We start from the raw sequence: 12,704 nt of genomic DNA on the forward strand, positions 1-12,704 counted from the left end.
CTCTACACCTGGGCAGGTCAGATACTGAGTCTCTAGGTGGATATGTGAAGTGAGAGAACGCTTCAGCAACTTCAGGATACGCTAACGGTTGCCGATCAACGGAGTGGCGGTGAGCTCTCCAATCGTACGTGATGTGCTTGCTGAGGTAGTCGTGGACGTATTCTCTGTACTTCAAACGTCATTGTGACAGGACGCCCGCTTCTCCTGCTCTCAGATTTCCGCTTGCAGGATGTCAAGATGACCACCGAGGATCACAATAGCGGCACTTCAGAGTATGTTAACGCCACTGAAGATGGAGAGATGATGAGGGCTTCGCATGCATGGGATCGGAAGGATATGACCCACTAACTTCGTCAGTACGAACACCGGCACTTCGCAAAACGTAGAATGATTATGTTATAGTCCCGAAGTCTCATCACCATTAAGTTGATACATATAAGCGTAGAAGCCCTAGAAGGATAAGATCCTGGTCAAAGTAGCAATCACTTTTGCCTGATGCTGTAGTGCGCCAAGTGATTCATCGAACATGCGTGGTACACTTATGAACGGTAGCGGGCTACTGCAAGGGGCACCAACCTGTTTTCATCCCTCCGTGTCTTAATATTTCCTTCGGGGGGTAGCAATCGAATCAAATTGCCATCTCGTTTGGACCTTTCTAGCATCAGGGCAACACACACCGCAAAGGCCACGCACGATCTAGTCGAATGTATTCGTACAGAATTTGCACGACTAGGTTTTCGAGAGCCTTAAGACGACATTACATATTTTATTTTTTGTTTTCTCGCGGCATGAGCAGTGAGATAACTACGGTTCTGGGTTTGCTAACTACATGCACCGAAGAAGTCAACCTCGAGCATTACTGCGCAGCTTTCAAACCTTTCCATCGCCATGAGTCTCCCTCAATGTGTTGGGATCTACGTTAGCACCGTGAGCAACATCTGCGTGTGCGTCCTGAAGGTCGTCCTCTGGGTCATCCACGATACCTGTGATTTTCGTCACGATGACTGCGGCGAAAGTGTCACAGCTGACATTAGTCATGGTGCGGAAACGGTCCAGGAACCAGTCGATAGCCACGACGACAGCGTACATGCCGGTGACAGGAACGTTGATCGAGCCTGCAAGCGTTAGAATCTGGTTGGTGGAGACTTCACATACTACACCCAGACACGGCCAACCAGTCACTTCGCATTCTGTAGGATCCAACCCATCTCAGCCACGGCTATTAAGCCTCTGGATACTACCTAATAGCTCCATCTTCTTACGAGAAAGAGCCGTGGTGAGATTATGGGTCCTTTTTGCCCGATGCCGAATTTTGCCAACCTTGAAAGTGACTGGTCGAACATGCCTGGGTGCAGTAAAAGTAACTTACCGCAGATCATTACTACTAGCACCAGACTCGAGCTGGGGATTGGTGTCGTACCAATCGATGCAAGTGTAGACAAGAGAACGACTACAATATAGTCGGCTGCGTTGAGCGTGATGCCCTGGGTCGCAGCAAGGAAAACCACCACGATCGGAAAGTAAATAGCAGTTCCATCCATATTGATCAAGCAGCCCAAGGGAATGACGAATTTAGTCACGGTGATGGGTACACCTTGAGCCAATACACATCGAATGGTAACCGGGAGCGTCGCGGCACTAGAGGCCGTACCCCACGCGGTAATCCAGGCAGGACTGCAGCGCATCCACATTGTATACGGATTCTTTCTTGTAAAAGCGAAGAAGATAATCGGTATGATGATAAAAAGGTGCAGGACCATACCGCAGAGCGTGGCGCCAATGAGGATGCCAAGGTTGACACCAATCTCCGCGATGTCGAGACGGAAAAGGTTTGGCATAATGAGGAAGAAAACACCAATCGGTGCGAGATAGATAAGCACCGTGATGATTCTCATGATGATCTGCTCAATCTCTTCGATCGCGCGGATGAGTGCGCTGCCGGGCTTGATGCAGTATCCCAGCACCACAGCAGTTACCAGAACAGCGAGCAGAGAATCCGTGGCCATGGCGTTGACAACGTTATTTGGTATCAGGGAATTAAACATGTCAACGACGACATCGTGAATTTCAAACGCTTCGCGCTCGTCGATGGTCTCCTGGTCGCTCTCATCGACCTGCAGTTGGTCTCCACTGACTACAGTCATGAGTTTCGACCACACCAGACCGACGAGTAGACAGGAGTGCGCGACTGCGATCACGGTGGTGAGCACATAGTAGCCGATGGTCCAGCGCGCAAGCTGGCCGGCTTTACCACCGCCTTGAGCCATAGTACGGAGGCGCTGGATAGCCATGATCATTGCAGTTACAATCATGGGAAGGACTGTAAGAGTTAGCTACAGTTTCCACTAGGACTCAGAGTTACTTACCAACAGCTCTGAGAGCACGCAACCATAGCTGTCCAGGAATCGCGAGAAGTGCAACAGCTGCATCTGGGATATCTGAGACCTGAGTGGTCACGATCAAACCGATAGCAATTGCTAGCAAAGCGGCAGCAACGATCTGGAGGACTGATCCCGGTGTGAGGAACTTCTGCCATAGGGTCTTCTTCGGTTCGGGTATCTCCTCAACGTAGGTCTCTTGAGGTGAGTATTTAGAAGGGGAGCTTGAGGGAGAGTCCTCTCGAATAACCCTCCCGTCCTTGACTTCTTCGATTTCACCCATGTTTGGTGGTATTGTCGAATAACGTGGGAATACTTCGTTGGTGCTTAGGTTGGAAGCAGGACTCTCTCCACAAGCTCGCGTGCCAGAAGCATCTTATACACCGACTTACGGCCCTCCCAAATACGCCCGTATGACTATGCCGTGGCGAACCATAGATAACAGATACTCTGCCTAGGTATTTTACACCCTGTGGCGGACCTGTCGATAGCGTCGAAATCAGCCTCCCGTGTTTTCAGGCACATAACAACTCCTTGGAAGCCATTGGCATATTTGGCATCTACATCAATAGAGGCAGGTTGAAAGATTATGTTGTTCCGACTTCCGCCTTGTCATCTTGATATTCCTTGAATTAGCGCTCTTTGTGGTAAGAATCGGCAACTCGGAACAATGTGCCAAGCGTAGGAAGTCTTGTGCACGGTCGATAACGTCCTCTCCGCTCACAAGACGACTTGCTATTGGCGCGTATATGACAAGTGGGTGCGCACGGAGCCGTTGGGTGTCCTTGGAGCGGAGAGGGACAAGCATTTGCGGTTCTTCAGGTGTTCCTTAGGCTCGGCAAGTGACTCGAGTGGCTTGGCCGTGTGCGTCTGTGGCTGCAGCGCCTCTTGCGTGTGACAAAAGGACCCGGGCTTAAACATTGAGTATTGCCGGCATAAGACGTTGAGCTGACATGCGGTTGTGGCTTAGAACTGCAATGAAGGGGGAGGAAACAATCAATTAGGCAGACACCCCAACCAGCACTTTTGTAGGATTAAACAGAGTCTTATTACAGGCGACAAGCTGTACGATTATGATGGAAGTACTTCCTTCAAGTGCGTAGGTACATGAATGTGTCGTAGGTAGTCCTGCGACTTCTTATCTGCGGTAAAGATGGTTCAGATCCTATCGATACAAAAATGCCAGTAGGCAGAAAGTCATGGTAACAACATATTGATCTTACTCTGCGAGAAGGATCACATCTTATTTTCAACAGTCATATACCGTAGATGTGTATCGTGATATCAAGAAGGAGGCTACGTGGAGCCTTCTGCGAAGCACACTTGATGAGCAGGTTATCAAGTTTTGTAAAACGCACCCGTTGGCCGGACAAAAATCCAATCATGAATGCCCTTATGCAGAGCCGATTGGTTCATCATCCTCGGTTCTCGGGGCTCGGCAGGTTCACCACCAGACAATTTGCCCTCAGCGTCGTAAACGTAATCAGTGACCGTGTACTTCAGCATCATTAGGCCCCAATCAACCGCATTCCACAATGCATCTATAGCATCTTGACCTCCTTCTTGTTCCCGAAAAGACTCGTTTTCAAAGATAGTATCCTTTAGAGAGAGTAAGTCGTCCAGAATTTTGACCTTAAATGCACGATCAAACGCATATTCGATCGAAATAAGACTATGTTCGTCGATGTAATCTCCGGTGAGAATATAAGCGCCACGTTCTGGGGTGCTACGTTTGCGAAGGCAACTGACCAAGTGCTTAGTAGCCCATGTGATATTTTCCTTAAAATCTCCGCTAGTACCATCGTCAGATTCTCCGCTAATGTTGTAAACACCTTCTTTATCTAGCATGTGCAGATCAATCGCTTTTATAAGTGCGGCTTGGCTAGCAAGTGGTGGTTGTGCCATGTTTGACCAAGCATCGATGAGGGCGATGTAATCAGATCGAGCCTCATGGTCAACCTGAAGATCGATTTCTATGCGAGGACGCTTGGGTTGATAGGTCTCGCCAATCGTATGATTGTTGGACTTGGGAGCGTTACCAACAAGGACAGTGTATTCGTCGTCGTCGTCGTCATCGTCGTCAGCATTTCGCTTCCGTTTGCCAGCAGTAAAGCCAGATAGATTGTCGAGGCGCGTAAGCTCCTGCTGGCATATACTCAGCAACTGCTCAAGACCTGGTCGAGCTTCCATATTGTGTCGCAGACACTGCGCAGCAAGGAGACATAACCTTACACCATACACATCAGGGAGATCGCTTATGTTCGCTGTAGAGACATCGAAATGACTCTCGTGCTCCTCAATACTACGATCTCGCAAAAGATCGTTCCAATCACTCTCCTGACTCAGGGTGTACGTGCCTACAGCTACCGTGTGGCGCGAGTTTGGGCTCGTTATTTCGTCCGTGCGATGCGAGTACATCATCTTGTGCACAATGAGACCTAGCGCCCAAACATCGGTCCTTTCTGATAGCTGCCATTTGAAAGGCTCATATTCGGAATCGATCATATGCTCACCGGTCCTGGGGTTATAGATAAGAGCGTGTTCGTTACGTTCCTACCTGAATTAGTGCTGCAAGTTGCCAAGTTTCTGTCAATGAACAACTTACTGGAGGTTTCCATCCGTCTGTTCCTGCAAACCTTGCCATATGCTTAGGTGTGTTGTCAGTGTGGTTCAAATCAATGACTTCTTCAGTTGCGGGACAAGACAAGCCAAAATCTGCCAGTACTGGCTTTGGATAAGCTGGATATTCAGCATTGTTCGTCTCCAAGAGAACATTACCCGTCTTTATGTCTAGGTGTAGAATTGGTGTCCAAGACTCTGTAAGTACGGAACCATACTCATCGGGATCGGGGAGCCCAACTGCAGGGTTGTGTGGTTTCGAGCAGTGGCCAGGTCCTTTGTTTAGTGCAATCAAAGCTTCAGTTAGCTCACGAAGAGTGTACCATATGAAGTGCTCGTTAATGGGTCTGTTGCTGTTAGGTAATGTGGCTGTGAGGGTTCAGCACGCCTTACCTTTTTGTCTTCCTGTGGTGGTTGATGAGTTGTTTTAGGTCACCATGGCCGGCAAAATCTTGATAGAGGTGGACAGTCTTTCGATGGTATGTCCACATCTGTGTGTCATTGTCACCAGGCCTGATACAGTGACTGTCGAATTCGCGTACACTGTGCCCACGATAATTGCTGACATGGCTACACTGTGTTGATCTGACCAGTTCCAGCGCAGCGATTTCACGTTGAACAGCGGCATCGACGTCCTTCCGATCCAGTCTTTCATTACTATCACTAGCAAGCTCGTTCAACTCAAGACATTTGACTGCGAGGTGCTGTATATTGAATGAGTAACTAGACATACACTTCGCATTTACGACTCACCTCCTCGATTCGATCATCCTCGTCTGTGCGCACAAATAGACATACGGATGTCGGCGGAGCCAATGGAACTCTATCGACTGTCATCGGATCTTGCTGGCTTAGCACATCTGCGAACTTCCAAGGTACATCGAGATCAGCTGCGATGAACTCTACTTGTCCTTTCGTAGGTGATAGCGAAACGTTCTCATACTTGTCACTCTGACATGTGAATCTTGGTGATAACTCTGCTAATGGACTCTGCAATGGAACGGTCCTGACGTGCCTGGTTGAAATATGCCCTACCGGCAAGATAGGAGGAGGTCCTGTATTATCGACAGGTGGTGGCAGTGCCTGGACAGCAGGCATGGCGATTCTTCGTAGCTTTTTCAGCTTACAGCCACTGAGCCTCCATTTCGTTGCGATGGCTTGGCCATTAGCTGGGGCCATCTCAGCTGAGAGTCGGTCAGTTGTGTCTTTCTGGAATACGTGGCTGACATACGATTTGTCTGAATTCCTTCACGCCAACGATGGATCATCTCACAGAACTTTTTCCTTTGAGGGTTAGACTCCAATCCATCAAAAAGTGCCTGGTCGATCGCATCCAGGCTATGGTAAATGGTTCGATCATCAATCACAATAACGTTAGGACGTGCTGCGAGTGCCATCTTGATCCTGCAGTAGGCTGCTGTTATCGTTCTACATTTTCAAACCAACCGACTCGATGCATATGTATGCACTCGAGGCCGGCTGAACAAAGACAATGCGAAGAAGCATGGTAATCAAAGATCCTGCCTTTGAGGTAGAGTCGTTTCGTTCAGTAGGGCTTTCGGTGTCGTTGGGCTTTATGACCGGAGTATTGCAAATGGTTGTTCGAGTGTACACTTCGCCTCTAGTTGCATTGTCTACTCGGTCCTGTTGTGACAAAGATTTACAAAGGGTTCGAATTTCTTTGTACTGTACCGAAGCACATGCATGCACATCCGATCAGCCACTTGGCACTGATCTATCATCCATCTCAGTTTATCGCAGACCAGATCTGCAATTAGATCACACTTATTTGAAGTGTATACCCTCTTTCTAACAAAGAGAGTCACTGCGTTTTGACAAGTGGTTGATCGGGTGTGCCTAGGTGCACTAGCCTTCGACAGCTGCATTGTGGATGATAGCTTCTTATTTGCGTCTCCGCTGGGCTCTTTACTTGGATGATCCCGCTGGTTGTATAGGATTGCGGTTACGACAAGAACGGATTTGTTTTCGGACTAGGCAACTTTTTCAATTATGAATTGAGACGTTTTGCCCACATTCAAAACCTTTGTACGTTCGTTCGAACACACTTCGTCAGTGAGAGATCATGATTTCGTAGCAGATAATGGACGCTAGTGACTTGCGCTGGCTGGGCAACGATCATCAAGCCCTCCAATCATGTACCTACCCTAATTTGATAAACATAATATCCTTGTTCATCATGTGATCGTTCAGTTGTGACTAGAACCCGATGTCTTCCTTCCCTAATCAGAAGGCGCATCGCCGTCACGCCCAAGCTACAAGTGGAAGGTCGGCTGTCCAACCCCGCGCTTTCCTCGTCAACAGGATTTCCTGGAAGCACCAAACCGATGCATGTTGAAACGCAACTAAGCCCACGCGTGACCAGTCAGAACGCCTTAATGCTTGATTAATCTTATCTAGCTCAAGCTCGTGCCTGATCCGGAGCAGCTCCTGGCGCACACCATTACATACCCCGGCAGATCACCGCAATCCTGCAAGGTTGGCCTTCTAGATGCCGCCTTATCATAGGATGATATATTAAAGAGCTGCAATACCAAGACAATGGGCTTCTGAGCTTCCTGGCACAGCCTTGGTGCCGGCGGCACTCAAGTCCAGTGTGGCAGGTGCGATGGAAGCACTATGTTCGACGTATGAAGCTGGGGCACGATGGAAACGGTGAGTGTGGTTTTCAAGTCATATATAAGGCAGGTCTTGGAGTGACCATCATTGTCCTCACCAGCTTCTCTTCTTGAACAGCCCAGGTCCTCTACAACATGAAGCTTCTCGGCATTACCCTCGCCTCTCTGGGGCTAGTCTCCGCTGCATCTGTTTCGAACAAGCAAACAATCAATTACGATGACTGGAAGGTCTTCCGTATCAATGGGCCCTCCAACACAGCCAAGTTTCAAGAGGTGGTGAACAAGCTGCAGCTCGATGTGTGGAAAGGCAAGCCATCGTCCGGCGACGTCGTCGATGTCTCGGTCGCACCCGAGCAGCTTTCAGCATTCAAGGCTGCTACGAAGGGCTTTGAGACTAAGGTTATGCACGAGAACCTAGGTGCATCTATCACAAACGAGACCACCTTCTCTGTCTATGCTGGTGAGTAATTTGGAAACTCTTATATCGAGCGTCACTAAACAAATATCTCAGCTGGCGCAGTGCCCAGCGCGACATGGTTCAACTCGTACCACTCCCTCGCTGACCACTACCAATGGATCAGCGATCTTGCTGCTGCATACCCATCTAATTCCGAAGTCATCTCGGCAGGCAAGTCGCTCGAGGGACGAGATATCAAGGGAATCCATATCTGGGGTAGCGGAGGTAAGGGTTCTCAGAAGGCTGTTGTCTGGCACAGCACTGTGCACGCGCGAGAGTGGATCACCACCATGGTCAACGAGTATGCTGCCTACCAATTGCTGACCTCCACGGACGCCACCACTGCCGCTTTCAAGAACAAGTACGACTTCTATATCTTCCCTGTCGTCAACCCAGATGGTTTCTATTTCTCGCAGAACAGCAACCGTCTGTGGCGCAAGAACCGTCAAACTACGCCAACTGCTAGCTGCATCGGTCGCGACATCAACCGAAACTGGCCTCACAAGTCCTGGAGCCAGGCTCAAGGAGCAAGCACCTCACCCTGCGCTGAAGACTACAAAGGTCCTTCCTCCGGCGACGGTGTTGAGACCAAGGCATTGAAGGCCCAGCTCGATTCCTTAGCTGCGGGCAAGGGTATTCAGCTTTACATGGACATCCACTCCTACTCTCAGCTCTGGATGTACCCGTACGGCTACACTTGCTCCGGCACTCTGCCCAACTCCGCCTCATACGCTAGCCTGACCAAGGGCGCTATCGCAGCTGTCAAGGCTGTCCACGGCACAACGTTCACAGGTGGCCCTATCTGCAACACCATCTACCAGGTCAGCGGTGACAGTGTCGATTACGCACTTGAGAATGCGGGAGCGAAATACTCGATGACCGTTGAGCTCCGCGACACAGGAAACTACGGCTTTGTCCTGCCCGCAAACCAGATTCTGCCTAGCGGTGAGGAGATGTGGGCGGGTCTGTCTTATCTGTTGAAGAACATGACCTAAGGGATTAGCACATTTAAGGCAGGTGGAAGACTACAGGATCTTGTATGCATGTCATCCTGGGGCTAGCTAGCTGTATCAAATTCAAGAACAATAGTGCTCATTGCACCCAAGTACAACTCGACCCTCATGTAGGACACATCTCACCTTTGTTACAATGAATGAGCAGTTGAACTTGAGCAAAATGACTCCATTCGGGCACATACTTCAATGATAAATAGTTGAGATGACATTACTCTTCTTGCCTGATGCTATGCTGGGCTGGTCCGATGCGTCTGGGGACGGTGCGTCCCGCCTCTGTGGAATCGCATACAGGTAAGGAAATGAATATGAGGATATTACAAGCGATCCAATAGAGTGCGATCGAGGGCTGGAAAGAGGCAGCTTCACTTGAAAACTCGCTAAACACTACTTCAACAATGTCCATAGCACAGCTAATAGGCTTCCAAATTATGACTGAATGCCTCCACTCAAGCGCAACTGCACTACCAAGAAAGCTACATGTTGATGTTGTTACTCCTCCGTTTCTTGCATTGCAGCTGTGCGGATGGCAACTCGAACGTGCTTGAGTGCAGTCCCTTGAGGTCCAACGCAAACATATATAAAATACGTAGCAAGCCCTCATCACAGCCACGCAGCGGTCTACAACATCTACCTCTCCCTACGGGATGTTTGCTCAATTGCTGTCGTTGGGCCGAGCACTTGATCGACTTCAATTTGCGAAGACTGATGCTTGCGGCCTGATCCCACGACGGGTCCCTGCGGGACCTCCCATGCCACGAGGCTTGTATCCGCAGAACCCGGTGTGGGGAGGCGCTCAAATCCGCGTTTATTTAACCAGGAATGACTTTGCTGTGTCGAGTCGAGACGGTCAGGTCTTGCTCCGTCCCGATCCGGTGGAGGGGACACTTTGTCAGAATCTTGACAAGACTGCTTCTGCATGCCGCGCGTACTGGTTGAATCGGCACTGCAACCACAGCAGCATTCATTACAGGTGACTGCGATGTGAGAATTTAATTTGGTGCTGCATGCGAAACCAGGTTTCCCATAAACTGCTGCTGCAGCGAATCAAATTTGATGTTTGGTTAGCAGCTAGTGTCGAGGTGTTTATAATGCTCTCAGCAGTCGTCCACAGCCCATCAGTATAGCGTGGTGTTTCATCTCGGTTGGATTCTTCGGAAAGGATCTGTGGATTGAGTGACGAAATCTGCGAAGGTTTTATGTGTGTGTAAAAGGAGAAGATGTATGTGGCATGCGGTCTCGCTCGGGACAAGGTCGGTACAGCTTCGTAATGCTTCACCCTTCCCGATATGAATTTTATTAGTTGTGCTGTAGCCAAGCTATGGATGTGTGCCTTGTGTCGTGGGCAGGCTTCGTCGTGCACAGCTGCGGTCAGCTCTCCACTAGTACCCAAGTTGTACCGTGCAATGGTTCGCCTAAAAATTTAGTAGCAACTGTCGTTCACCTGGAGATTCACGTCAGGTGGGTGTTAAGACTCCATTTTTATACAAGGTTGGAGCCATGACGAGCGTTGATTTTATGTCGGTGCCCCTATTGACGGTTTGTTGGTGCCGGGCTGCATTTAAGGACCGAAATGGAGGACCACCTGAAGCAGCGTTACCCCAGAACGGCGTGACCGACAGCGTCGTATTTGTAGATCCATCAACAACACGCAGAGTTCTGGTTGGACAAGTCCGCGAATACGAACACCAACGATCGTACAGGAGTCCGTGCGACAATCGCAGTGTCGACACCACGCGTCGTGGGTCGCTCGTGGTTGGAGGCTTCGGTAGTTTGCGGCCCCATGAGGGTCGACTGCAGTTTGCTCCGACTCCCGCCTCCTCGATCCTTTACTCCACCTGCTGTTGTCGCAGCTGCCACTCGTTCAGCCACTTCTTATTGTGTGCTTGTAATGGGATAATCCGCATGTCGCTTTACGATCACCGAGCTGTAACATGAGACTCGTTGCACAATGGTTCCCTCTTTTCTTATGTTTGTGCGCAGGCGCCGGAGCTGCTGGTATGTTACTGTACACCCTATTGCGACTCGCCATTCGCACTGCATGCTGACCTAGATTGCACTCATAGATTGTGCAGGCTCCTTCGAGATCAAAAGCTCTGCCGATGTCACTGCACTCAATCAATGCACGACCTTCACCGGAAACGTTTCGTTCGCAGGGAAGGGAATGGGGGATATCACACTCAATGGCCTAAAAACAGTTACGGGGACCATCAAGATAGTCGATTCAGACGCTGTGCTGTCGATCTCGTCCACAACACTCGAGTCAATTACGACATTGACTCTGAGTAACCTTCCCAAGCTGACGACTCTGACGTTGCCCGCGCTGACCAATTTCTCGAAGCTGGACTTCACGGGGCTCACTTCTCTGAAGGGGTGCGACATTGCCAATGGACCTCTGAAGCGCGACGTCAGCGAAGTCAGCATCACCAATACTGCCCTTGAGAAGATTGAATGGTTGAAGTGGCCTGTAGCATCAGCCTTAACCATCGCTGCCAACATGAAGCTTACCGATTTCACGCTTCCGTACGACAAGATTAGCGCCGGTAGTTCCTACCAGTTTTCAATCAACAGAGTGTTGACCAATCTGGATTTCTCGCAGATCACCGGGATCTATGGCAGTCTTACCCTCAATGGTAACAGCGATCGAGCACTGAACTTTGACAAGCTCGAAACCATTGATGGCTACGTCAGACTAAGCGGGCCATTCTCAAATATCACAATGCCTCAGTTAAACTCCATCAATGGTGCGCTCAGGGCAGAATCGAGTGATAATATCCTCGCTTTCTGCAACTGGCTCAGCGTCCAGAACAGGCTATACGGGCATTACGACTGCACGGCGAACGACACGGAACCACTCGCTTCGTCTACAGCATCGGTATCTCCATCAAACACAGCAGCCGCTCCGAGCGTCACATTGAGTGGAGACAATAAGGACAATAGTGGTTCAGATCTACCCACTGGTACTATCATTGGCATCGCAGTGGGCATGGTTGTCCTGATCAGCGCGATTTTGACAACAATAGCATTCCTGTATTTCCGTCGGCGATCACGAAACAGTCGAGCCCAGCAAACACGGCAGACATCCACCCCATCTGGAGAAATGAAGACGCTGAGTACCTCGACGCTGGGCGAAGAGTTGACTGCGTCGGGCCTGCGCTACGAGCTCGGAGAAGGAAACATAACGCATGAGCTGCAAGGGCCGGGACCAGTGACGGAGCTCGACAGTCGCGCTTTGCAGGAATTGGAGTTCGAAAAACCGACTTACAGAGATCAGAAACTTGCGCCGCAGAGCCCGGTGGGGAGATTCGAACTACCGTGAGCGCAACCAAGAAGCTTAGAGTAATCTTACAGTCATGATCGATCATGCTATACCACTTCGATGCCTTTCGGGAACCAAGCGCTGCAATTCAGAGTCGCGATGATGACTCCACTTTGCTCGCAACGTATTGTCGTTAGACCATGTGGCGAGACGTGCCACAATCACCAAAGCGACATCTGTGCCCGTGGTTACGTATGATGAGTACTGCATCACCACTGAGTAGACCGCACTGTCTTCTATATTGCAAAGCGTCAGCTTCGTGTTGGAGACTAGTTACCACAA

The 12,704-nt window shown here is 49.8% G+C and overlaps 4 protein-coding genes across 4 annotated transcripts; 2 read left to right on the plus strand and 2 right to left on the minus strand.

Annotated features, from left to right (window-relative positions):
- Nucleotides 1–95: 95 nt before the first annotated feature.
- C7974DRAFT_429796 (Sodium:dicarboxylate symporter) lies at nt 96–2,661 on the minus strand (the record flags this gene model as incomplete). Its single annotated transcript, XM_046144659.1, has 4 exons — nt 96–140; nt 919–1,115; nt 1,370–2,320; nt 2,367–2,661. The coding sequence occupies 4 exons, from the start codon at nt 2,659–2,661 to the stop codon at nt 96–98; spliced, it is 1,488 nt and encodes a 495-aa protein (XP_046002537.1).
- Nucleotides 2,662–3,716: 1,055 nt separating this feature from the next.
- Nucleotides 3,717–6,394, minus strand: C7974DRAFT_438800 (kinase-like domain-containing protein; the record flags this gene model as incomplete). Its single annotated transcript, XM_046145267.1, has 5 exons — nt 3,717–4,931; nt 4,984–5,344; nt 5,391–5,701; nt 5,751–6,181; nt 6,229–6,394. 5 exons carry the CDS (start codon nt 6,392–6,394, stop codon nt 3,717–3,719), a joined length of 2,484 nt encoding a protein of 827 aa, XP_046002538.1.
- Nucleotides 6,395–7,574: 1,180 nt separating this feature from the next.
- On the plus strand, nt 7,575–9,229 carry C7974DRAFT_382224 (uncharacterized protein). The gene is made up of 3 exons (XM_046140659.1): nt 7,575–7,670; nt 7,735–8,093; nt 8,145–9,229. Exons 2-3 carry the CDS (start codon nt 7,769–7,771, stop codon nt 9,083–9,085), a joined length of 1,266 nt encoding a protein of 421 aa, XP_046002539.1. The 5' UTR covers nt 7,575–7,670; nt 7,735–7,768; the 3' UTR covers nt 9,086–9,229.
- Nucleotides 9,230–10,723: 1,494 nt separating this feature from the next.
- C7974DRAFT_5551 (uncharacterized protein) lies at nt 10,724–12,489 on the plus strand. Its single transcript, XM_046146847.1, has 2 exons — nt 10,724–11,101; nt 11,170–12,489. Exons 1-2 carry the CDS (start codon nt 11,038–11,040, stop codon nt 12,420–12,422), a joined length of 1,317 nt encoding a protein of 438 aa, XP_046002540.1. The 5' UTR covers nt 10,724–11,037; the 3' UTR covers nt 12,423–12,489.
- Nucleotides 12,490–12,704: the final 215 nt, after the last annotated feature.

Source organism: Boeremia exigua (assembly GCF_020726555.1).
Source record: "Boeremia exigua strain MPI-SDFR-AT-0100 chromosome Unknown C7974scaffold_1, whole genome shotgun sequence".
Classification (NCBI taxonomy): Eukaryota; Fungi; Ascomycota; class Dothideomycetes; order Pleosporales; family Didymellaceae; genus Boeremia; species Boeremia exigua.

What these genes read in the sequence shown, in the direction of transcription:
- C7974DRAFT_382224 (XM_046140659.1), top strand. Translation starts at nt 7,769, where the DNA reads ATGAAGCTTCTCGGCATTACCCTCGCCTCTCTGGGGCTAGTCTCCGCT. An exon ending in CACCTTCTCTGTCTATGCTG is followed by an intron (nt 8,094 to 8,144) that starts GTGAGTAATTTG and finishes CAAATATCTCAG; the next exon opens with CTGGCGCAGTGCCCAGCGCG.
- C7974DRAFT_5551 (XM_046146847.1), top strand. Translation starts at nt 11,038, where the DNA reads ATGAGACTCGTTGCACAATGGTTCCCTCTTTTCTTATGTTTGTGCGCA. An exon ending in CGCAGGCGCCGGAGCTGCTG is followed by an intron (nt 11,102 to 11,169) that starts GTATGTTACTGT and finishes TTGCACTCATAG; the next exon opens with ATTGTGCAGGCTCCTTCGAG.